The sequence below is a fragment of the Diadema antillarum genome, unplaced genomic scaffold, assembly GCF_040938485.1.
Source record: "Diadema antillarum isolate AM-2024a unplaced genomic scaffold, OU_Dant_1.0 scf00000045, whole genome shotgun sequence".
Classification (NCBI taxonomy): Eukaryota; Metazoa; Echinodermata; class Echinoidea; order Diadematoida; family Diadematidae; genus Diadema; species Diadema antillarum.
In genome coordinates this window covers 2,923,073-2,950,074 of record NW_027270934.1, presented here as the reverse complement: position 1 = coordinate 2,950,074, position 27,002 = coordinate 2,923,073, and the positions used below count along the sequence as shown (strand labels likewise).

The 27,002-nt window shown below is 39.6% G+C and overlaps 1 protein-coding gene across 1 annotated transcript in view; it reads left to right on the top strand.

The window, feature by feature from the left end:
• The window catches only part of LOC139714969 (uncharacterized), an 87,895-nt gene extending 65,801 nt beyond the window's left edge, over nucleotides 1-22,094 (top strand). The window contains exons 7-13 of the mRNA XM_071626619.1: nucleotides 4,688-4,762; nucleotides 8,191-8,337; nucleotides 8,965-9,039; nucleotides 10,387-10,508; nucleotides 13,592-13,900; nucleotides 17,494-17,688; nucleotides 19,323-22,094. Of these exons, the coding sequence (XP_071482720.1) occupies nucleotides 4,688-4,762; nucleotides 8,191-8,337; nucleotides 8,965-9,039; nucleotides 10,387-10,508; nucleotides 13,592-13,900; nucleotides 17,494-17,688; nucleotides 19,323-20,572 (2,173 nt within the window). The 3' untranslated portion in view covers nucleotides 20,573-22,094. The remainder of the gene's footprint in view (nucleotides 1-4,687; nucleotides 4,763-8,190; nucleotides 8,338-8,964; nucleotides 9,040-10,386; nucleotides 10,509-13,591; nucleotides 13,901-17,493; nucleotides 17,689-19,322) is intronic.
• The last annotated feature ends 4,908 nt before the right edge of the window (nucleotides 22,095-27,002 follow it).

Here is a 27,002-nt window from a genome sequence, read left to right as displayed (position 1 = left end):
CGCTGCAATGTGCCAAGGAATCTACGCATGCATGAAATCTGCTAAACTGGTACACACAGTGTGCTTCAGTGGAGTGGTACAGGCACTGTCGTTGTGGTGCACACGCTTCGAATGTGTGCTTTGAATGATGGGATATAAAATCTTGTGATTATTCGCTCCAGCACTCACACGGTCCCGGCAGAGCAGATTATTGTGATGATTCAGAAATAAGCGCGAGATTTCATTGGATTTACACTGTGATGCTGATTTAGTGGTAAAAATTCTTGAGATTTCAGTTGTGATACAAATCCCAAGATTTGTGTCCCGCTAATTCGCCTACGTGGGAATCCCACTCATAATGCTACTTAGCATTTGTTTATGTCTCATGCTCTTCCCTCTTGCCACCAGCTATCCATATGTGTGCACCAAATGGCAATGGGATCTCATACAAGAATGCAACAAATAAAGAAATATTGTTTATTCATGCTCTACTTTCAGGATTTTTTTTTGTATTTTTTTATTGCACAGGTGTTTAACATGTTTCCATTTTTAAATCTGTCTAAACCAGGTATCTTTTTATGCAACTGTTTTCAAAGTTACAGCTGTAGGAAAGTTTAGGATGGTGAATAAGTGATTGTATTGCTGAAAAAAAAAATTGTTTGAATGTGTCTTTTTTCATAGATTGATTGTATTTATTCATTTATTTGCTTGTTCATTTTGCTATCTGATTATAGATTTATTCATTTATTTTTTTATTCATCTGTTGATGTGTTTGTTTATTTTATTTATATATTTTTTCTTTGCAATTTACATTGTACCGCTGCATCATACATAATATAACTGAGGAGGGATCGAAGGATTAAGACAGAAATGTTATAGAGGGACACAGTTCAACATAACAACAAACAATAAAGAGCTGAGCAGAATAAGTTGATGTGGAACTGTTGAAGGGGAAGCTTACAACATATGTTGAAGCAGAAATACTGATATTCTCTCAGAGCTACATGATTCTTCCAACAAATGTGTAATGATACTGGGTTAGACTTGATTTTTCTGGTTAAATACAATAGTGTATATAATCTTGTGGGATATACAGGGTTGAGAGTTAATTTTCGTCACTAAATGCCCCAGCCTTTTCTGAGTTCATTGAAAGAACATCATTTTACCCTCGTTGGTTTTATCAGGGTTTCACAGTAAAAGTCAATCAACTGGTACATTGGTATGTAGAAACTATGGAAGGCCAAAGTGGTATGCACTGAGGTTTGATAATAAATGGAAACACAGCAGCCAAAGTCATGCTGTTAGATGTTCTGACACTTTTGCTTCCCTGCTCCCATCATATCTCTTCCTCATTTTTTTTTCATTGCAGTGTGTTTCATTCTCTTCATTTTGCTTTTTGTAATTTTTCCCGTAGTTTATAGTTCATTTAATTTCTATACTAACTCTTTCTTCTTCTCCCCATATCGCTTTTTTTTCCTGTTGTTCTTCTACTTTTATTTTCCCCTGTTTTTATGATGCTTTTCCTCATTTCAGTGCTGCATTAATTCAGTGCTAAATGCAAGACATTATGTAGAAAAAACAGCAACAGTCATTTCTGACATTCTTTGGAATTTTTTTTTTTCATCAGCTTAAAATTGCCTATAGAATAAAGTGTGAAGCCATTTCATGTGCAAAACCCCCAACCTCCCAGCTAAATCTCTGCTGTCTGTAAACCGCCAAAATGTTTGCATTCTAATTCCTGAAAATACTCTTCTTACTACATTCTCTCGTTTTAATCTATCTGTCTTATAAATCTCTCTTTCTCTCTGTTTTAAAGTGTTTTTGCCTGAAAAACATAAACATGCTTTAAAAGTCAGTAATGCAAATTTACTTTTATAGGTCATTCCTGTATGCATGCCACCTTAATAGCATACAGTGTTGATACACTCATATTCAACTTCATGTTTATGGTTCTTCTCAAATGTCAAATTATGATATTGTTTGTATTGCAAAAGTTTTCATTGTTAAATATTGTTCAACCAGTTATCCATGTCGTTGTATGGTATCAAAACTTATTTTGAATTAGGCTGCAGCGAGGTTTACTTTGTTGGGATGTGTTGTGCAGGGAATAATATGAGCATGTAGAGCACAGTGACGTGACATTTGCTCTTGCGACAATTGATCTGACTTGCAGTCTTATTTTCTCCAAGGACTTTTTGGGGTTAGGGTTAGGATTGTGATTGGGTTTTAGGTTTAGTTAAATGTCAGGACTAGGATTAGGGTTAGGGTTATGTTTGTGGGTAGAATTCTTTATGATTGGCTTAGTGTGCAGATATTGCATGAAAGCTATTGTTGCAGGATCAGATACCATGGAACCATAGTGCACATTATCTTCTACAGTAAGTTGTGCTTTGCAAATGAACTCTCCATTGCAGTGGAAACAGGAATTTGATAGATGGACCACATTCTGAAATGCATAGGAAATGATATGAAATCTCCTTCTGTTGATCTCCCTTTTCTCTCTATGTTTTTTATGGTGAATGTAAGAAGAGAGTATCATATTATGTAAAGCAATCAGTGATGAGAAGTAAAGTGCATAGTTTTAGCATTGCAAGGTGAAAGGGTGTGTGTATGTATTCCTGTGTTGATACATGTTCTGTTGTTGTAGTTTTGTTATTCCCTTCTTGTTCTTGCATGGATATAAAATGTATCATGTTGTCAAGCACATACACATTACATACAAATGCACACACAAGACACAACACACACAGTTTATACGTACCGTGTACATCACCTGCACATGCACAACTGTGTACTGCTATATGTACAGAATATTGGCAAGGCAAATGTATACAGTGGACTCCCATTATAACGAAGTCCTCGGGACCGGCAGTTTTCTTTTGTTACATCGAAATTGCATTAGAACGGGAAAAAAATTAAAAAAAATAAAAACACATAGAGTAGATGATGTTGCGACCTGAATTTTTACTTCGTTGTATTACACCGGAATTTCGTTATAACCATATTCGTTTTTAGTGCACTGCACCATAAGTTGCACTTTGATGATCTCCTCAAGGTTTTGTCTGTTTGTGGTAGAATTGTCTTTGAGTTTGTATACATTTTAGTTGTGTCTGTAAGAAGTGTGCGGGGGGGGGGGGGGGGGGGGGAATGGAGTGGTTACCACAGTCTATCTGCAGCATGAAAGTTCTTGCACTTTAATACTTTCTTCTTCTTCTTCTTTTTTTTACTTCAGTGCTCGACTATGTATTGATTTTCGTAGCCTTTCGGTGGTTGTGTGATTTTGAACTCGACATGTTGTTGATGTATTGGGTTGTTTTATCAGATTATTTGTCTCCTCTCCTTTAGTGCATGATTTAAAGTCTTGATAGTACCTTTTATTTTGTAGATTTTGCATATTGCATAATTATTCTTGGTTTATCTTCTTGCATGTCAGTATGAATGGACAAGATTTTTGTTTTGTTTTTGTAGCAGGGAGAAAGATGGTCTTGGTATAAAAAAAAAGAGGGCCAGTTCTCCTGGCCACGCCTTTCAACCTTTGACCCCTTAGAAGATTTTATGCATGTGTCATTTTGTGTCTTTATACAAAAACTTGTTTAGTAGTGTGGGTGTGACATATTTGGTGTACCCATGTTCACACTACTGTACTTGCCGCAGTGTGGTCTGCGTATACTCAATGACTTCATTGAATGAAAAATGCGTTAACAGTGTGTACAAACTGGGGAAAAAAAAAACTGTTTTCCCTGCACCATTACTTTCGTTTCCAACCCCATGGTATCGCTCTGCACATAAAACATACTGTCACTGTCTCCACACTGGCTAATGTGAATAAATCTCACCCAGTAATCACAGTGTAATATGACACAGTGCTGCACAATATTACAGTGTACATCTTCATCTACGTTGTATACTATGCTGTGCCACACTGAACAAAAGAGAAAAACATCTGCATATTGTTTTACTGTAAAATCTTCACATTGCAGTTGTATTAGAATACACCCAGTAAAGAGGGTACAGGATTTTCAGTGTTACCACAGTGTATGTATTTTACTGTCGTAAAGAGCATATGATGCTGTGAAAACCATGTTGGTACACACTTTGGACATTCCCTCTTCTTTCTGGTAGAATGGGAAAACCGTGTAGGTTTTACGATAATTTTTTTTTTACTTGCTTCATTGTTTTTTGTGTTTGTTTTCTAGTTGACCAGAGCATACAATGAACTCACCTCATGTAGACTACTGCAATGCACATTTCATCCCATTTATCAAAAAAGATTTTTATACCCCATTCAGTATACTTTCAATGATATTATGGCAGTACCATTTATGCGTGCAGTCGTATATTCCTGTTTGACTCCAAACGTTCACTTGCAGTTGTGCGACTATATCAATCAAACTTGAACTCCTCCATTTATGAATTCACTCATTTCTATCTTATCGTATCTTCCGTCTTCCAGCTTATCACACTTTATTCAAAAAGTGCATAGTATTTGAGTGTATGATGCTTCATTTCAACCTCAATTCACAGCTTAGTAAAAGTAATACACAACATATATTTGTTACTATTGTACATTGTTGTTTTTTAAACAGTCATACATGTACATGTATAATGTGCCATGACATGACATTCATTACTGTACTATCATAGACTAGTAATCTATTGTTTTCATGACTCCATATTCATCATCTGTACGTGTCCATTTTCTGTGCAGTCTGCTCAAGTTTGGTAACAAGCTGCGTCCCAGGACCTCGAGTGAGGGTGAGAAGGGGCTAAAAGCTCCCGACAGGTAAGTACCGTGTCATGGTGCTCTCACACTAATGCCCCAGTCACATAGACATCCCGGATCACTCCGGACCACCCCGGATTTGATCCGGGAAGAGATCCGTGTTGAGGCCGGGAGGCCAACACGGCAACTTTTGGAGGTCAAAAACATTCGGCGTCATCCGGGGATTGCCGTGTTGGCAGAGCAATCCGGGGTGGTCCGTGTGACTGCCGTGTAGCTGCCGTGTTGATCCGTGTAGATGCTGTGTTTATCCGTGTAGACGCTGTGCTCTTCCGGCTTTATCCGTGTAGCTGCCATGTTGATAACGCGTGTGCAGTCATACCAAAATCCCGGATCTCCCCGGACGTCCCCGGATCTTCCCGGATCACCGTGTACATGTGACTGGGGCATTTGGAGCTTTAGATTTGCGACATGAACATTAAAGTTAAAGACGATTGCATTGGCCGTTCTCTCTCCCTGCATCATGTTGCAAAGTAGCTTTAGATTACGCGAGGACGCAATCTATAAAAAGTAAAATGGCGCCCCTATATGATCAGTGCCTCAAATAGCTCTCTGCGTCATGAATTGAATGGATGCAAAAATAACACAGAATGCCCAGTGTAAACTCGAATGACTGGAGATATTAACCCGTTCCTTCCGCAATTCTCTGAGTGCCTTTAATGCTCCCAAACGAGATTCTTTTCGCCCGTCGACAGAGAGGCACACAGGTTCGTAATCCAGCTGTGTGAAGGCAGTCAAGCGGTTCATTATGTCCCCCTTTCTACGATCAACTACATGTGCCCGTGAACAATGGAAATATCGATCGGGTGCGAGGTATGAATAGAGCGTGCGCTGATGAGCTCTCAGAATCTTTTGTTCTACACAAAACCAGGTACCTGAATGTGGTGACTGGGGTCAGCGAACCCGCATTTCTAACTGATCTCAGCCTTGATCATTATGTACTTGTTCGTACGAGTTTACAGCAGAACAAGCAAAAAACTAAATCAGGAAAAGGTACATAATACTGTAAAAATCCCTTTTTTTTTAACAGCAGGAGAACAAATCCTGATAGAATAAACTCTGATCTTTTTATCAAACCCACTTTTCTGAGCATTTTAACACAAAGAAACATGAATTTAGGTCACTGAAGCAGGCACCCATGTCTTCATTTTGGGAACCTGGTAAACCAGGTTCCCGTATATTAGTTGCTCCCACGGGAACCTGGTAAACCAGGTTCCCGTAAGGAACGGGTTAAATACATCAATTTTGATGAGCTATTTTACGCATGCGCAGAACAGGTTTTTTTCCTCTGAACATTCACATCGCAAAAATCCAAAGCTCCCTACTCACCTTGATGTGAAACCCATAAAACTCAGGGGGTGAAACATGGGCTAAACTTGTATTTCACAAATTTTCATCCCGTTTGGCATTTCAGCTCATCCCCTTGCCAGATGCGCTATCTTTCAATAATCCTTACATCCAGTGTTTTTACATGTTGATGTTCAACTATTAGCATTGTTGAAAGGGAATTCAAAATAGAACATCGTTATTACATGCATTTCCCTTAGACTCATGCCCAAGTATACTCGGGACTCAACGCGTGGAATGAAGCAAGCATTGCGGGAATCTTTGGCAATACTTCATCAAACTCAAACTCTTTAAAAGGGAATGGCTACAAATGTAGTAACTGATCAGTGGGAATCAGTGGGAATGCTGGGGGATGACTGTTCCAATTCTTGTGGGATTCATTTTAAAGAGTACATTACATGTATATATATCTATTGTTGTGTGAAAAGTTTATTGCTTCAGAACGGTCTCATATTGAAGTAATGTGCAGTTTAATGCCCCGTCACTGTACAGGCATGCTAACCTGAAAACACTAAACTGCACATTACTTGAATATGAGACCATTCTGAAGCAAACAATTTTCACACAACAATATACATGTAATGTACTCTTTAAAAATGAATCCCACAAGGATTGGAACAGTCATCCCCCAGCATTCCCACTGATTCCCACTGATCAGTTACTACATTTGTAGCCATTCCCTTTTAAAGAGTTTGAGTTTGATGAAATATTGCCAAAGATTCCCGCAATGCTTGCTTCATTCCACGCGTTGAGTCCCGAGTATACTTGGGCATGAGTCTAAGGGAAATGCACTAGCCATCCCCTTTAAACAATTCAATTCATTTCTTTACAGAAATTACCAGTCATTGAGAATTAGGGATTATACAATTATAAAAATGGTCAACTTCATAGTTTTGAATCCTTTGAACTGAAATTATACAATGTACATGTAGGCAGGACGAACCATTGTCACTGTGAAAAAAAAAAAAGGCCATTGCAATCACCAAAACCAGTCACTCAGTGTCAGTCAATATCACTGCCCAGTTTACTGCTTTGTGCTGAAAATTAGTCACAATCTTCGTAAGGAATCACTTCATTGTTATGCTACGAACATTATCTGTCCCTCATTCCGGACTGCCCATTTTACCATGTGTACAATAATTGCTCGTTTTCCGCGACGTCGATCGTCCGGGAGTTGAACATGACGTGGCGGCCATGTGTTATCCTCTTGATGACATATCCATTCACTATAATACTCATCTCATGTGCGAGTCGCCAAGAAGCGAGACAAAACAGGCACTATTCATATTCATTGAGGGAAATGCAATGTATTCTATTACAGTACTTTAAAGGGACTGTACATTAATGGTTGAGGTGAGGATTCAGGTGTATAACATTCTTAAGTGAGATAATGAGAAACCGCTTATGAAATATGAAATAGCATGTAATTTCAAGAAGGATTCAACGTTTGTGGTTTTCAAATGGCTGAGATATCCCAAAAAGTGATAATAATAAAAGGCGACAGGCCACGCCTTTTATTAGGATCTCTTTGTTCCACCTTGTTTTTGGATATCTCAGCCATTTCAAAACCGATTTTCATCAAATAAACTTTTGATTCCCATTTGAATTGCATGCTCTTTGACAGCTCATAGAGTGGTTTCTGAATATCTCACAAAACGTTAAAAAGCTAAATCCTCACCTCAACCAGAACTGTACAGTCCCTTTAAACTCACATTTTATGCATTTTCAAAATTCACCTGTGCACAGTCATGGTCAACATTGTTTGAGTTTACTTCATGGTTTGTGCAGAGGCAAACAATGAAAGAGGAGTCATGTTTTTGTTCCATCTCCATGATACCACCTGGCACAATCCCAGTATTGGGCTCGGAGGACCAGCTGGTATTGGGATTACGTCCCCTGGGTTCAAGGTGGTTGTTCAGTCAGGGGATGCATCAGTGGAAATCATTACTTACAGCTAATCAATGTAGTGGTACGATGTGCATCTCCTCCCCCCCACCCCCCCCCCCCCCCCCCTTGCTGTTTGTTTCTCTTTTATGCACTCACGCTACTTTCTCTTTCGTTGTCTTCCATCCGTCCGTCTGCAGCCCGACCAAGACCCGTGGCCGGTTCTCGGTGCCGGCCCTGAGCCCACGAAGCAGCATGGGCGGGGGCCCCATCCGACCCCTCAGCGTGCACCGCATGGCGGCCCCGCCCATGTCCAACTCCCCTCCCATACCAAACAGTCCCCTCAGGTAAAAACAGCTTCAGGATCATACTGTACTAGAGCTTTTAAAGTGATTGCCAGTGTAGGTTAACACTGCGGCATTAGCTAAGCTCCATCATCCTGTTTAATTGCTATTTTTTGTGTTTTTATTATTAGAATTGATAAGTTTGATCATTGATCTCATCATGATTACAATGTATGTTGATAGTGATGATGATAATTATCCATTTATTGTAGTTATAATTATGCTTTACAGGCTCCTTCCCCACCCTGTGTTAATCAAGTTGCCGTTCGTGTATAAATGATGGGGATTCATTTTGGAAATGGTTGTTTGGCAAGTGAATTTAACCCGTTGAGGACGGACTGATTTTGTTACAACATGCATTCCCCATAGACACCCGCCCAAGTGTACACGGGACTGGTCCTCAAGGGATGAGTATGAGATGAAAGAATATTGTAATGATGAGAAGATTTAGCTTGTTCCTGTTATTAGGATGAAGGGGTAAGAAATCCTTGTGAATGAAGTTGGTACTGTACAACCTTGTCTGTGTTTAGGGTGAAGTTGCATTGCAGTGTACAATGTGTATTAAAGTCAAGGACTTTGATATACACGTGTGCTTGTCATCATATTTGATAACTTGTCGTCGTCTTGCAGTGAAAGTCCTCAAGGCTACGTGGATGAGAGGTACACCCCCGATGCTCATTTACCAGAGGACCACTACTACTCCAGGTATTCCACCATAGGCCCTTCTCAAAAAAAGAAGGAAAATTTCAGGTGTAGTCATGGGGTAACCCAGCAAATCTGAAGAAAGTCAGTCTTGAGGGGCACATGATTTCGAGAAAAGCGATCATTCCATGTTTCCATCATTGCTACTGTATGCATGACACCTCACAACCTCTTGAAATTACGGACTTAGAATATTCCAATGACTCTAACTTTAACCCTAAAAAGACTGGGCTATTTTGGTAGCTCGAAAGACTGGGGGGGGGGGGGGGGGGGGGCCTAAAGGGCCCCCCCCTTAAGATCTCGGCCGTCGATCGCGCGATCGCCGCGGAAATTTGCACAATGGTAGTGTGCGATGTAATCTACAAGATCGTATATTTAAATTTTCCAAAATAGTCTTCTTTTATTTTATTTTGATTAATTATGCTAATTTATGCGAGAAATCAGACTTTTTTATCTAAATCAGTAAATAAAGCTCCAAAAGTGCTCATTTTGGGTCTAGATATTCTTTGTAGCATTCTTAGCAAATGTACTTGAAAAAAAAATCGGTATCAAAATTAATTTCATATTTATTTTATTGTTTTATGAATTTCTTATGTATTTCTTTGTTTTTTCGACCTTTTGTTTTCGTTGTTTTTTTCAGCAAAATTTGTGGCAGACCCTTTTTGAAGCATAATACTACTAAAACAAATTGATTTTAGCCATTGAGAGTAAAAATAAGCATATTTATATGAACCATGTGATAAAACTCAATTTGTATTGACTTTGTACACAAAATCACATTTTTGAGCCATTTTCGGTCTCACGTGCATGTACAAAAAGTTATGTAACTTCAGAACCGTACCCCCGGGCGTCACAAATTTGGTGTCAAAATGTGCGGGAAACTTGAAAGAAAAAAGTCATAGAGCATCGAGGCGAGAGCATTGCGTGTTGCTGAGTAATCGCGCGAAATGTCGAGGGGGGGGCCTTTTAGGCCCCCCCCCCCAGTCTTTTTAGGGTTAATACTGAACTTGCTGATGCTCATTTTTGCTCAAAAGAACTGACACAGATACACTATATACTGGTTTGTAGGACCAGCAAGACAACTTTTTTCCTTTATAATGGAAAGGATTCAGGAAAATTGGTTCGGTGGTCAGTAAGATTTTCTCAACTGAACTTTACTGCATGCTTCCTGAAGTTATGTTCCTTGCCCACGGTTAAGATTGTAAGAACTCATTTTGTCAATTTCCATATTTGTTTGTTTCGGTATAGAGGAAATATTGCATGTTTGGTTGTTTGTTTTTGTGATAAAAGTCAAGTGACGAAACACCTCCAGCATTTGTTACCCACGATGTTTCAATCTCCCCCCAATAGGTTTGGCACATCGGGGCGTAGCCGCACCCCTGATTCACCCTCCCACATCTCCATCCGGGAGGAGTCCCATCACGAGGCCAACGAAGAATACATGAGTATGTCGCCCTCTGCGTCCTCCAAAGGTCAGGATCGGCGTTGAACCCATCCCTTTCTCCTTCTCTCTCTCTATTCACATACAATAGAGGCATTAAAGCTTTAAAAAAAAAGTGCATGCCTTTTTATAAAGTGAGTCTGAAGTGTGCATGATTGGAAGTGAGATTGCACGCCCTGTAAAACCAGAAACATTCTCTGCATGAAACTTCACAAATTGGAGCCGATTGATGGCCTTTGTGCAGCATGAAACTTTTGCAAATTGGCGACTGGTATTCAATGCATTGTGTAGACAAAAACTGTTGCATAAATCAGGTGATATGGTCATGAAGATATCATGCTTATTGAACTTATGGTAAAGATAACTCCTGCCCCCCCCCCCAAAAAAAAAAGAAAGAAAGAAAGAAAGAAAGAAGTATAGATAACTAGAGAAGCACTCTAACCTCCACCGAGCAGCTACTTTCCACCAATGAGAGATCAGTGATTTCCACCCATATGTACAAATTTGTATGCATGCTGAAAATCGCCCGATTTCCTATTACAGATGCCTTTTGTAACGTCATCAACCCTCAGCTGCTCTGCGCCTCGCCCAAGCAGAAACTGGAGTACGCACTTTAGTGTGCATATGAAAACCTCAAAAACACGCATCTTGAACTCCCAAGTTCATTGACCCTACCTGCCAAAATATCGAAAATCCTTCATAAAATCCATTTAAAAAATCCTGGATCGCTACCAAAATTTAATCATTTGTTCCTTGTGTCATTCATCCAAATCTGCTCCCAACTTTTTGAGTTATTTTGCACACGGACAAACCAACAGTATTGAAAACATAACCTCCTCCCTTGGTGGAGGTAAAAATGATGCTTGTGTGCTAAGGATCTGTAATATACCACAAATGTCTCTCTAATTTTGTCCCTTTATTGTAATAGTTTGCCTTGTATCTTAATATTTAGGATAAATTTGTCCAGGTTGAACCAGACCATGGTATACAATTGCAGCATCTTTTTTATTTGTATTTTTTGCCCAACCAAAATATCAACCACCAAAAAAAAAGGGGGGAGGGGAAGCTGAAATAAAACAAATCACAAAATCACAATATTTATTCTTTTTAGACCCAATACAATAGCAGGCATGACATTCTGTAGATTTTAATCTGATTTCAGATTTTTTTTTTCTCAAGTCTATACACATTGTGCTTTTTCTATGCATCAAAATCACACTCTGAAAATTTTGATTTCTGATTTTTTTCAGCAAACTTTAATATCATCCCTGACTAAATAGTACAACTGTATGACATCTACACTTTTTGCATTTATCAACACCCATGTCCATCTTGTGAATGTTCATTACTGATGATATGCATGTACAATGTGCCGACCTAACAAAATCTGCCTGTAGTGGTCACCTGTCCATAAAATGTGTATTTTTGATTTATTTTATTGGTGTTAATGTAGACAGGCTTGAATGTGTTGTATCAATGTGTGAAATGTTCCCTGTATTACTGTGTATTCCAAGGTAGTGCATGGTTTTTGTCAGATATCAGATTATACCGCTTTATTATGCCTCCGCAACGAAGTGGCCGGAGGCATTATGTTTTCGGGTCGTCCGTCCGTCCGTCCGTCCGTCCGTCCGTCCCGTTTTGTTTTTGTCGATATCTCAAGAACCGTGTGGTGGTTTTACATCAAACTTGGTATGAGGGTATATCCTTGGGGGATAATACTTTGTGTGGATTTTAGGGTCACAGGGTCAAAGGTCAAAGGTCACAGGTTATTTTGTGAAAAAAAATTTGAAATTTCATGTTTTTCTCCATATCTCGCAAATGGTTCAAGGTATCTTCATGGAACTTAGTATATATGCTTGTACCGATGGGCAGTGATTATCTAGGGAAGTTGGGGTCATGGGTCAAAGGTCAGGGGGGTCAAAGGTCAAGGTCAACTCCTCAAAATATCACTACTTTCCTTAAAATGCAATATGCCTGAAGGTTTTTTTTTTCTAAAACTTGATGTATGGCATGTATTACCCAATATATATTTTTGGGGAAGTTTCTTGCCAAAAGGTCAAAGGTCAAAAGGTAAAAGGTCAAGTGAAAGTGCTAAATTGCACTTTTTCCTCCATATCTCGAAAGTAACTCAAGGTATCATCATGAAACTTACATATTCATGCATGTTCTACCTAACAGTGATTCTCTGTGGAACTGTGAGGTCAAAGGTCAAACGAAAGGTTTAGATAATGCTATTTTCCCATTTGATACTGAAATTATACTTTTTCTCAATACCTTGAAAATTACTCAATGCATAAAGTTATAAAAGGGTCAAAAGTCAAGTAAAAATCATCAGTTCCCCAAATACCTGTACTCTGACATTTTAATCATTCATCCAATTGAACCTAGTTCTAGGAAAGTGAACATTCAGCACATTTGTTTCAAACCTGTCATTTTAATATTTTGCCAATTGTGTGAAACTGTCATCACACAATGTCAAGACATTGTACTATAGACCTATTAGGAGAACCATGCATTAAGGCGGAGGCATATCAGTAGCCGTAGCGATATATCTAGTTTCTTGATATCTTGAAAATGCGATGGTCATTTGTTGTGGTTTTGTTTTTAGTTTTCCAATCTATAACTTTGGAGTAACCGTGTGATGCTTGCTGGTGCAGCATGTTTGAATGTATGTATATAATTTTCAATACTGACCGCACATATTGAATGCATCAACAAACATATTCATTTGTTTGTTTGTTGACAAATCACATTGATAACACCAAATGCTCATTACGTACTTTTGGAAAAAAAATGAACAAAAAAGTAATAGAATCAAACAAAAATAAAATCTGAAGGAAGTGCATGTTACGGATGTGAACAAAAGTGTAGGATACCGAAGAGATATTTTTCTCCATATTCAAAACAAAGACAACCATAAATTATCTTCTTTAATCACTGTTCTTATCTGTATGAGTCTTTGTAGATTCATTTTTTTGTTTGTTTTTGTTTAAATTCGTTTTACAGCTAATACTATTTGAATGTTCAGCAATGTCAGTGTCCGTTTCATTTGATGTCACTTTCTTTATTTTGCCTGGCATGTAATTATTTATATTTTTTGCATCCATTGTTTAGCTTTACCTGTTCCCAGGGCTTACGGCCACACCCTACACCCCCCTTCCCACCAGTACACCCCTCACCGCCTCTCCCCAACCATCCTGCGACGCCCCACCCACTCCACTGCTGCCGCCCTCTCTTGGCGGCGGGCATCGTCACCGGCCATCTCTCCGGTTGTAAGCCCCACGATGGCGGGAAGCACCCCTTTCTTCCAGCAAGGAGGGGCTATTCCAAGGGAGTTCCCCCTCTACCAGAACCACACCCCGCATGCCGCACCCCTCCCATGTGTGTCTAGCAGCGAAAGCTCGCCCCGGAGCTTATCTCCCCGTTAGTCAATTTTTTGTTTGTTTTGCTTTTATATATATATGGCTTGTTTTTTCTTTGTTTTCCTTTATCTCATGTATCTTTTCCCTGTCTGTATGTCATCATTTATGTTTTGTACATCATCCCAGACTCTTTTCTCTATTCATTATACATGTACACATGTGTACCTCTATTCACTCTTTATGCCATAAAATATATCCCATTTTGCCTTGTTCTTTCAGTGTTACAGTGACACGTACATCTCAGCATCAAAAGACATGTTGTACTTATTTTAAAAATTCCTATTACAGAAATAACATAATTTTGTCTAGCCTTTGTCGAAGATTTTAACATGTGTTCTCTGACCATTGGCTTATTGCACGATAAGTTAAGGCCAATATTCCGTGGTATCCCATTCATTGTCATTCGATATACAATGTAATATCACTAATTGGGTTAAAGTTGCGTAATTTGCATTTTTTGTCCACATTTTCCCGTAAGTGTTGAAATAGTTTTGGCTGATTGTCACTCCTATCATACACATACAAGTGTACTATTAAACCCCCCCCCCAAAAAAAAAAACAGAACAAAAACAAAACAAAAACAAAACAAAACAAAACAAAACAGAAAAGATTAAAAGATTATGGCAGTATAAATTTTTTCCATTCACCTATATGGATCCAGGGGTCCTCTGCCTTCATGTCAACATTTCCATCACATACACTGTATTTGAATGTCAATTGGTATTTAGTGTCTATATGTTTAATTCTTTGTTCACGTATTCATTGTCGCTGACAAACCTGATTTTTATTTCTTTTTTTTCATAGTATACAGTATGTCCCCCCAAAAAAATACAATCAGATTTTCGCATTTATAACACCCAATATGATCAAATTGTCTAAATGCTACTTCAGGGTCTTAAAATATAACATTTTAGCTCTAATTAGCAGAAAACCCCATTCAATTTGGTTAAGCGGTCACAGAGAAATGTGGATTGCTGTAAAGCATGTCATGAGTCTGATTCTTCGAAGTTTAGCACTTTGATGCTCTTGTGTGTGAACAAAATAGACAGAACTTGGGAGGGAAGAGATTTCTGACATGCTCTACAAAATTCCTCATTTCTCTTTGACCACTGAAGCAAATCGAATGGGGTTTTCTGTAAGATGTGGGCAATGAGTTACAGTTTCGTACCCTGAAATTGTATTTAGATTGGTTCATTATTTTTAAAGTTATAATTGCGGAGGATCCCGTTGTAATTTTTTTGGGGACATACGGTATATATACCACGCTACCTGCGAACCCGTTCTTGCATAAAGTACAAAACACAGCAAAGTCCAGATTCAACCCCCATTTCCACATTGTATGAATCCATCATTTTTATGTGAACACCATTCATTGATAAATCATTGATCACTGTGTATACTCAATTGTATACTAGTCAACTACACTATTGTGGTCATGCTCCAGATAGATAATAGGAATTATTCCTACAGAGAACTAGGGCTACAGTGTAGATGTACCCCTGTGTAGTGACAACCTATTAAACTCAGCACACACCTGTAATAATTTTGGTGTCAGTGTGGGATGGTTCCATTCTAACTGTATGAATCAATTGCAGTTCCTAACCCAAACCAAGCGACATTTTAAATATATGATAGTCTGTAGATTTCATATTATATGTACAAACTAATCAAGTAGGCAAGAAACCGTAATATATGAATGTTTTAAATGAGCTTATGATACAGATCCTAAACTTAAATCTCATATGAATCCACTTCAATGAGGCTTTGTAAAGAAAAAACAAAATTCACACATTCATTCAGTTGATTATTCAGATTAATGAAAATCCTGCATTGTTCTGCCATGTCTTGAGAATGCATCTATGATGGATGTAGTCATAAACCAACATTGAGTGTACAAGAATCGTGATAGAAGTTGTAGGCATGGTATGCACTGGAAATCAAAGTGGCTAGCATGTGCTCTATGGAAATTACAAGTGTAGTTGGAGTTGAAAAATTTGCAATGGTCAACCCTATCCAGGTCCTACATGTACAGTGTACATTCATGTATGAAAAGTCTTGAAGTGGAATCTTTCCTCAGTTAGAGAATTTTTGTTCTTGTTACGCTTTGTTTTTAATATCAAACAGTGTACATGTATCTGCTGGAGGTCACTTTGCACACATAATTGCTCGTGATCACAGGGCATTTCTTGGTAGAAGCCTTTGATGTCAAGACGCCTTTCAGAAATGTATACACCTTTTACCTGGAGTCCCACCCATGTCCGTGTGTCATTCTTCACGTCACTTTATTATGAGTCTTTTCCATTTTGAATCATCATCTCCCCTCCTCATATTCACATCCAGTAGTCGGCCGTCTTTCCAAATCCCATCGATATCCGTCAGATTCGGGGGGGAGATTGCCCCCGACGTCGCCTGGCAGGGCTGTCAACGTTGTTTTTTCGACTCGCGTCAGTCAGGAAATGAGAAGAGAAACTTTCACTCGACTTTTCTCTCATGCTCCGCGAATACCCGCGGGCGCGTTCCATTTGCCTTTGGGGGGTAAAACCCATTAGGTATTGTTCATTTTGGTTTTATACCCGAGAAAGTCAGACGTGGCAATGGATGATATGATAATTTAAGAGATGTCCACATTTATCTGTAGTTGCTTTTATGAAAGTTGCATATCAGGGTACGTATTTGGTGTGTAGTCTCCGGTCATTTTCAAAAGTCGCAAGTATTCCTGATGCCTTTAATATCAAGTCCATGGTGTGTCCTCTTTTTGTCACTATCTGTCTGTTTGCATATTTTTATGTCTGTACATCTGTCTTTTCCTGTCTCTGTCTGTTTTTCTTTGTCTCTGTGTCTCTATCTGAGACTTCTTTGTGTGGACAAGTTCTGCCAGGCAGACGCACCAAAAGCTGTGTGCCATATTCTTTATATCTTCAAATTTTTAAGGAGATGGTTACTGAGATGTTTGTCTTTTCATTCGTGTGTATATGTAGCTGGATTTGTATTAAACAAGCATTGAAGGTATCGCAAGAATCCCCTTAGAGAGGCAGCTTTAAAAGGTTTTTAAGCCCGAGCTGGGACTTTGTCAGGTTCTTCTCATCTCATACATACATACATTCTGGGTTGTTTGGAAGAGTCAAATACAAAACGAACAAGCAACAAATGTGCTGTAAGCCATTAATGTCAAAAGCTGTGGTATTTAAAAGGAGACAAGCCACATGGATGTGAGTATATGGGACCATTACTGTTCAACCACATTCTGATGCATACAGAATCAGAATGTTTAATGTCAGCTTTGTAGCTATTTTCTTTTTCTTTTGAGTTTGTATGTGCATGACCAACCTACAATGTACATCAAAACTGTCACTTTCACATCCTGCCATTATGTGTGACAATGATTTCTTCCTTTATATGAAATGTAGATTTTAACCTGTTGAGGACGAGTCCCAGGTATACTTCGGCAGGTGTCTATGGGAAATGCGTGTTGTAGCAAAATCAAACCGTCCTCAACGGGTTAATGTGTTTGTTTTGATTGGTTGATCAAGCATTGGCATTTTATCTATATTCTTGGCATTATGTTTTTATGTTCGGTTTTCCTTTTTGTGACAGTTGTGGCAGATGAGCCCGATTCCTACATGGCCATGACGCCTAGCAACCGATCCCGGCCAGGCTCCGCCTCCTTGGTCTCCAGCTCCCCGGCTACCTTGGTCACCCCGTCGTCCAGTCACAGACTGGCTTCTGGAGCCCTCAAACCACCAGCAGCCAATGAGGATGAGGGTTACATGATGATGGGACCAAGTCCAGGTGAAGAATTCTTGGTCATCTTGGTTTCTCTTTCAATCATCCTTTAGTGTTTATCATTACCTAAAAAATGTCAGGTGTTTAGTTGCATTGGTCATTTACTATATACTGTTACAACCAAAATCACACTGAGAATGATCGCACAAAAGAAACAATCAACCAATGTTCAGGCATTTTATTAACAGTGATATTGGTGGTACAGACTCGTAATGTTTATAATACAATATACTGCAATGGTCACTTATGATTACAGTGTGGTCACTTTCGTGTGTAACAATCAAAGGTACAATCACAAAGTCCCATGTAAGTCCCCGGAAATGTCCAAAGACGATGTTAGATGCACCGATGAATGATCCTTGATGCACTGATGAATGATTCCTGCGACGTTAATCGATAGACACGGGTTATGGTTATCCAATGTAAAATCCACGGTATGAATCCACAGAGACACATGTAAATTCCAGACGTTATGACGACTGTGTCCAGTCGATGCGTGTAATGTTAATCCAACAAATGATATCCAGCTAGGAATCCAGCCCGTCACAGCTTTGACGTAGCAATGTCCGTTGACATGAGAATGGAGTCTGTCACCAATGGAGGTGAATCAATTCTCTGCAGGCAAAATGTCTCCCAGGCCTTGTCTCCACAAATATAGTAGGTCAGCAGGTTAAACGCAGGACTGACTATAACAAGTCGCTTCAGAGCCAGAAGTGACGTAACTCTCAGAGCAGAGGTGTTGGGTACTCTGCCTACTTCAGAATTTCTGTGGCTTTATAGGTCCATTCACCCCTTCTGGAATGATCTGTAATTTGCTCCAACCTGGGGCTACACACTTGTATTACTAGCAAGTTCAAGACCGTTCCAGAAATCCTAGCTCTGACTCACTGCCTAACTATGTACATAACTTTCTACCAAAAATAACTAACAATCACATTGGGCTACAGGGACAGTGCATCACTCAGCCAAATATGTAGGCACTTCCTAGATCGTTCTAGATTGAGTGAGCTATAATGTATTTCCTGTCACATGCATGTACTGTAGCTATACCAAATAGAAAATTCTCCACTAATCTGATCAACTTGTATGTACTGTATCTATACCAAATAGAAAGTTCTCCATTAATCTGGTCAACCTGTATGTAAAACAACCATGCATACAGTACATCATACATGTACATATATCTACTAGTGTGTACATTTGTGACAATACGCCATGTATTTAGGGCATTTTGCGCATCAAAACTTCTGGATGATTTCACTAGTGGTTTAATTTGCGATCATGGAGTTTGGTAATGGACAGAGAAATGTAGTCATGCACATAGCATTTCATGTCATAATTTTGTGTGTTTTTAAATTCACGACTGGCACCTGACTCGCAAATTTGTGAAAATAAAAATCTTGTGAAATATATGGTGTATACAGTCATTTGTGTTTTTCCCTTTTATTACAGTGTCTGCAGCACTATGCTTAATATATTTTTTTTTCTGTCTATTAGCGCAGGCAACACTCAAACAAAAAAGGAAGAATTGCTCCTGCATAGTTTTATAAATCACAGATAAAGAGATAATTGATTACGTGCAAGTCGTTTTACCAGCAGTGCTTTAATGAAGGTTTGTACGTGATTTCCTGATTTCCTAGGTTCCAAACGAGCAACTCCAATCACCATAGCCCCTCAGGCAGGGAGCACCAACGAAGAACCATCCACCTACATGCTGATGAACCCCTCCACCAACCGCTCCTCATCTTCGTCGTCCCGAAACAACTCCAGCTTGGCGTGGGCCCCCGCTCCTCCCGCTGTGTCACCCCTCGGGAGTGGAGGGAGCTTCCCCGCTCAGCGGACACTGCCCAGGGGCAGCGTCAGTAACAACAAGAGGAATTCGGCTGGGGAGGACATGTCCAATCACTTGACCGTGAGCTCATCGCTCCATCAGCGGTCACACAGCGAGCCGGTGGTGGACACGTACAGCAACATCGAGTTCCAGCCACGGGGAAAAAGGGGCTCGCAGGACTCCAGCGATAACAACAACACGGTTAAAAGTCCGAGCCAGCGGTACAGCCTGCCAGCCCAAGAGCCTCGCTACATTAACGTGGCGTACACAGAGTCACAGGATGAAGTTGACAGCACTGTCCAGGTCACGGTGAATGCGCCCGAATCGAGACACAGGACATCGATCCCAGAAAATGTAAACACGATGAAGGAGGGGCTAGCAGTCGTGGAGAATGGTTCCGTGGAAAACGCATTGAACGGGGAGTATGTGAATATGAACTTTGGAGGCCGGGGGTCAAAGAGCTCCACCAAAGTTGAGACGGATCTGAGTTTACGACAGGTGCCCCCGCTAATCCTAGATGACAAGCCACACCCATTACCGGACAGTCACGACTACATCAATGTGGACGTCGGTGGTAGGAAGGAAGGCGTGAAGACGAGTCCCCGCCACACCCCGAACAGTCCGCCCTCCCCATCCTGGCTCCGGCGGCCCGTTGCCGAGCAGCTCCTCCAGAAGTCGCTGGAAGACCTGTCGCTCGGCAACCGCATCAACATTCCCTCGCGCGGGAGCGCCAACTCGCTGACGGGCCTGGGTCGGGGGAATGACGGCATCAATCTCGGTGGGCTCCCCTCGTCACATCACTCCTCTCGTCGCTCCAGCCAGTCATCCCTGGTCGGGGAAAAAGAACTCAACTACATCGATGTCGACATCGGACAGCCCGTCGCGGACATCAGTGGGAGCTCCACCCCGACGTTGAGAGAGAAGCGATCGAGGTCGCCATTCCGGCGCTCCCCGAACGAGGAGAAGCAACTGGAGCAGGTAAATTACTCCACAATTGACTTCACCAAATCAGAGGGCTTGAGAAGTGTCACAACTAACTTGCGCGACAGTCGATTCTAAGGAGTCACTGTCCCTCTTAATAGTACGAAAAGCGTGGATATGTTTTCTACAATGTAAAGAGTTACATGATATATGCCAGAGTGCAGTCGCCGTCTTAAAACCTAATATGTGTTTCAAGAAAACACAATCGTGATCAGGCAAATGACATCATTGAATGAAATGTGTCAACTGTACAGTACCTATTACAAAAATTGTATTCAAATATTTCTGTCCTTGTAATTTTGCAGAAAGAGTGAAATGAAATGTAAACAAAGCAAAGATACTCAGTCATGTCATGCTTTATATATGCACTATGAAACAGCGTGTTGAGACAATCCTGTATCTTTGAGTTTTCAGAAGTTTCTGAATAGTCACTGGCTGTAAACATTGGGGTGAAATAACCAAGTTATGCCCCCATCCTTACTAAACAGACTTCTGTTTGATATTGTGTGTGTGCAAGTACTGTATCCAAACATTAGTGTGATGAATTGTTATTGAGACGTTGTGCACATTTACTACAGCAAAAGGTCGTTAAAGTATTTTTTGTGTTGACTGTAGCCATGTCAAAGAAGCATTGAAATTGGCGTATAAAATTATTCTGCTGGCAGAAATGACGCACAGGAGTGGTGCACCCTCTCGTATACGAAGGGAGCCTAACAATTTACTTGTACACGTTACATCTTTTATCATAGGACCTCTGTGTAAAAACGTAAATTTGTGTCTTGTGTCTTGTGATGTTATGTCCTTATGTATGAATACAAGTGCGTGGTTCAAGCGACCATATATTGGGCTTGTAATAGTCACTTGGTTTACAAGTTCAAAATGAAAAGGTGCCTTCAAAAAAAGATATTATGATAGCCACTGCTCTGAGTTATCAAAAAAAAAAGGAAAAAAATGTATTTGGGGATATTACTTTTATTCTCTGAGGGAGAGGAAAGTGCTTTAAATCTCTCAAGTGTAACAAAGCAAAATTAATTATATTGGTATAGGATAGATACACCCTGTCATCACACCCTCGTTTCATTTTTAGTTGCTTTATTGATAATATACAAGTAATTAATGTTTATGAGTGCAATGGACAGGATATTTCATGAGGTGAAAGATGAAGTGATCAATAATTTCATCTTTCCCCATATGAAATATTCTGTCCATTGCACGAATGAAAACATGCATTATTTGCTTTATATAACACCTAAAAGTAGATCAGTGTCATTTGATGTTTTATGAATTAGAGACGAGAGAGAATATGCAAGATCTGAGATTGAGAGAGTGTTGAGCGCTAGATAATAGCGCGCTGTCCGTCAATATGCTTGTACGCATGCATACTGCAATTCAAGCGTTTTTCGTACAGTGTTTTACGTAGTGTGCAGGGCTCTCTCAGCATGCGTGCAATGGAGCAAATCGCATGGATCCAAGATTGCACGTTAAATGGAGCCACAATTGCATGAATGATGACGTAACAGTAAAAAGGGACAAATGATTACTATCGAACCACCAATCAAATGACAAGGATCCATTTAGGTGTTTTGTAATGTAGAATGTATACGGGAATGGTCTGCAAACTGCTTTGTTGGATATGGCCAAATATCTACACTGTATCATCTGAAGGACTTTCATTATACATGACTGCTGTAGTAGTAGATATATGCTTTAATAACAGTCCCCAGATGTGTAGAGTTAATTATAGAAGTGTCAATAATCTTTTGATATACTCTGCTGCAGGTGTGTCTGTTTCTTTGGCATTCTTAGAAATACATGTAAATGGTAAATACTGTCATTCTCATGGTCGGGTACTGTATACAATGTACGTCAGTTCCAGTATGATTGGAGTGAAAACAAACAGCAGTCTGGCCTATACATATACTGTAGTACATGTGTGGAGCTGGAGGTTAAATTGATGTGAATGCTGTGCATACACAAGCACGATGTACAGTACATGTATGAATATCTAAGAAGTGATACAGATGACGGTGTCAGCATTCAAAATCCTTGATCTACCATTCTTTAACATTCTCTGTGAATGAAAGAATAGATCCATGTCATGGTTGGCGATTGAACAGGAGAGCAGAGTGATGCAGGACTGAAGAAAATGAACAAGCACTAAACTATCACTCTCCAGCATACATACATACACTTTCCTGTAGAGGCGGAAAGTGTGATTATTGACACTTTCCTCTAATTTCCTGTAGAGGCGGAAATTTTTGTGCGTGTTTTTAATTTGGCGGATTCAAACAGGTTACCACTGCCACTCCAGTTAAGGCCTGTCACAGCACATACTGTCTTGAAAGGTATTCAAACTGGCCCGCATTACGACAGCAAGTTCCCTCATGCTACAGCACTAGCCAACATGACAAAAAAACTACAAACAGTATAAAAGTTTTCCCCCAACAATATGCCTACCTTGAAATAAAGGATAGTGAGATGATATACAACAAGCAAAAAATGTGCATGCTCTTATTTTCAAGCTAGTATTGTGTTGCACAAAATTCACAAAAATTTCCACTTTTGCAGTATCTTAAGACACGCTCATGTAAAGATGGGTACATGGGGGTGTTTCATAAAGCTGTTCGTAAAGTTACGAACAACTTACGAGCGACTGGTGATCAGTTGCGATGTGCTATACTTACTAGAATTTCAATAATTCACCACAAGAACTGATCACCAGTCGCTCATAACTTTAAGAACAGCTTTATGAAACACCCCCCAGGTTCAGTAATTCTTCAGGGGATAGGGGGGATGGATGGGGAAGCTATTATAGTCAGCTGAGAATAAGAAGGGCGTAAAGTTGCCTCGAACACTATGGCTTTAATAGCAACTTAACGCCCTTCTCAATCTCAGCCGATGATTTTAGTGGTGCAGGTGAGAAATGGATGAGTGATGGAGGTACTCATCCCCAAGATCATTGTCTTATGAATAGCAACCTGTGATGCAATCAGAATGAAGCGGGGATGACAATGATTATGTAATCTGCAAAGATGACTCTGCTGGCGGTGAAGTGCGCTGTACTATTATACAATGTAGCCGTATTCACATTGATGTGATCTACATTTATATTTTATATATCTCACTGCCTGAATGATCATATTGTAAGGTACTACGAGAGACGCAGTGTTTCCTGTGTCATGTTCAGTATTGTTTCCCGTATGTGTGCTACTGCAAGATAAAATATATATGTGTATACCGTCTATTGTCCGTGGGTGCCAGTACCTTTAAAACAGATGTTGGATGAATGTACTAGGCTGTATAGAAAAAAAAAAGTTGATGTCAAAGTGTTGTATGGAATTTGAAGGAAAATGTTGTAATGTGTGCATGAATTAAGTGTGTTTAAAGTTAAAATCTTAATTTGCACCAGCCAGATGAGCTGCACTGCCATTGTCTAGAGGAAGTTTCTTGTAGTATTCAGGGTTAGCTGATACCCCTTTCACTCATAGCAAATTTCAACCGAGATTACCCTGGAACTCGCGGGTTACACTCTTAATATGAAAGGCATCGCCGGTAAAATCCCTACGTAAAATGCCGGGTAAATTTTCCGAAATCTTTATACCCTCGAACCATGTGTGGTTAACTCTTGGGTGACGCTGCAGTATGAAGGCATCGTGGATAAACACTGTGGTGAAACATGAAGGTTTGCACACCAACAACATCTTGCAAGTCGTTTTGTGCATGCGCCATAACATGTACTTGACCTGTTGAAGACTAGTCCCGAGTATACTTGGGCGGGTGTCTATGGGAAATGCGTGTTATAGCAAAATCAGCCCATCCTCAACAGGTTAAACTGCAGAAGAGCTGAGAAGAGAAATTCAACGAGGAGCTCAGTTGCTAGTATGAAAGAATATCTTCAAAGGTGTTACCCGTTTGATTCCTCTTTGAATGTCCTGGGTAATCACTCGAGTAACATGTGTGAAAGGTGTATTTGTTTGAAGAACATAGATGTTATTATATGTTTGTGCATATTTTCTCTGCCCTTTTGCAATTGTCACCCATCACCAACAAAGTTGATACATACATGAAATTGAATGTGCAGGGCAATAACCATAAATCCTGATACACATGTAATGCAGTTTGTAACATCTAATAACCCATCTTTCTTGCAATTCTCAGAGAGCTTTTCATCGACAAAAAATAGATTGGTTGGTAATCCGCCTGTGTGAAAGCAGATAAGCAGTACAAGTTTTCCTTTCACACCCTCAACTACAAATTTGCCATTAAATAATGCAAAATAAAGATCAGTCTATATTTTGAATGGGATAAGGAACGGGATAATAACGGGATGAGGAACGGATAACAACCAAAAAAAAAAACAAACAAACAGAGGAACAGTACAGATTTTAAAGCATTCTTACACATTGACGGTCGGACGGACAAGAGTTTAATTAAAACTTTGAATCGCTAATAGACAAATGTCATTGTCTTCATTTCATAGCAGAACTTATGCATTAATTATTGCCTTCTTGCTCCAAAGACCAACATAGCCATCAGGAAACTTAATAAGTCACTAATGCAACTGTCCAAACTCGTCTGTCCAAAGGATTAAAAAGGAAGACACACATTCAAGTTATTAAGTACCTTGGCCCTCGGACAGCTTTCCTGGTGTATTCGAGTCACACAAACAACCTCTTTATTTTTGTATATGTACATGTAAGCAAAACAACAACAAAAAGCATACAGGATATGTACATTGTACACTGTTGGACATTATACATGTATGATCTAAAGGTGATTGATAAATGAACTTTATTTCTCTCATTCGCTCTTTGTCTTTCTCTTTCTCTCTCTCTCTCTCTCTCATTCGCTCTCTCTCTGTCTGTTAACTCATTGTTTTTATAGTGTACCAATACCTTGAGTATTATGTTTGCTATATAATTTTGTAGAATATACTTGAGATATCCCCTCTGCAAAATATTAGAATTTTTGGTCTCTCTGGTTTTCATTTATTGGGGATTAAATGTGAATTCTAAAGAGTATTCAAAAACAAAAATGACTTGAAATAGCCAGTTGATCACTAGATTCTTCCTATCAAATGATCGGGCTATCAATATATATATATTTTTTCCAAATACGTCTTGAACAATAGTGATATGCCAGGCGTGCATTTGATCGGCTAACCAATCATCATGGAATCTCAATATCATTCTTGAAAACAAATGCGTATAGCTAGAACGCACACACATCAGTACCGGCACTTACGGAGCACAAGTGGCAAATTGTTATAAAGGTATGGTCTGATTTATCAAAATATGCATACTTTCAGGGGCTATCACAGGTGAATAATGACCTCCTTTTTTTTTGTATATTCTAGCTGTAACACAAATTTGTTTTCCAAGGTATTGGTACACTTTAGGGAAGTACAATAAGCCAGAAAGCATTGATGCCATAGAGTGGTAGTGCATGTAAAGACTCTTCTTGTGGAATGAAAATATGAAGCATTGAAAAATAGCTTTATGTGTGCATCTGATGCTTGTGAGATACTGGTATGTACCAATCGATGACCTCCTTGTGTACTTTTGTGACTATGTGATATTCTTGGCTGCCTTCAGATTTTTGAAAGGAGGACCATGATTTGCTGATTTAATGTGGCATGTGTGCTCTCTATAGTACTTTCAAATGTCAATGCGACTCTGTTGATCGAGTGGTCACAATTGATTGTGTTTTTGTTCAATCATTTTTTTTTTTGATGATATGATTCGCTGTAGGGACTTGGGAAGGGTTTTCGCTCGTCCACTGGTTATGAGGCCATTCAATGTTGGACATACCGGGGTGATTCTTGACCCCCTATGCTATGGCCAAGTTCCTGTTCATATGCCATGAATACATGATCAATGTCTCTGCATGAAATGTTGTGTTAAATACTGGTACAGTGTATGTACATCTGTACTTACTTGTGTATGTACAGTGCGTGTGAACTGAACTAATTGTACAGATGTTAATTTCTTCAAACTACCCTAGAACGCACTTTATGCTTTCGCAGAACGTAAGACCTATTGGAGTGTGTGTACATTTTCAGCAGTCCTGTTGAGCAGTATGTTTAATATGAAAAGCTGCAGGAATTTAATTGGTCGTGAGTCTTGAAGGAGACTATCACATACCTCATTGCTTACAGTGGTGAAGACTTGTCCCATTGCATGTATTGTTCATATTATTTTTTCTCTTGTTCTCTTTCGCCCCACACAAAATTGGAACCGTAATGAAAGAAAACGTTTCTTGTGGTTTGTATTGTTTGTTATATTCTCCCTTTCAGCATTTACAGTGTAGTTGCCTTTTATCAGCTTTTCTTGATGAGCTTTCCTTTATGGAACATTCTCACTTCAAACTGCGGTTCTTTATCTTCAAATTCTTAGCCCCTTTTGGGTGTATTTTACGGCCTTAAAACACTTCCATGGCCGTCCATAGATATGACCATTGTATTTCAGTATATCTCTTTCAAACAGCATTAACTTGTATTCGTCTTTAT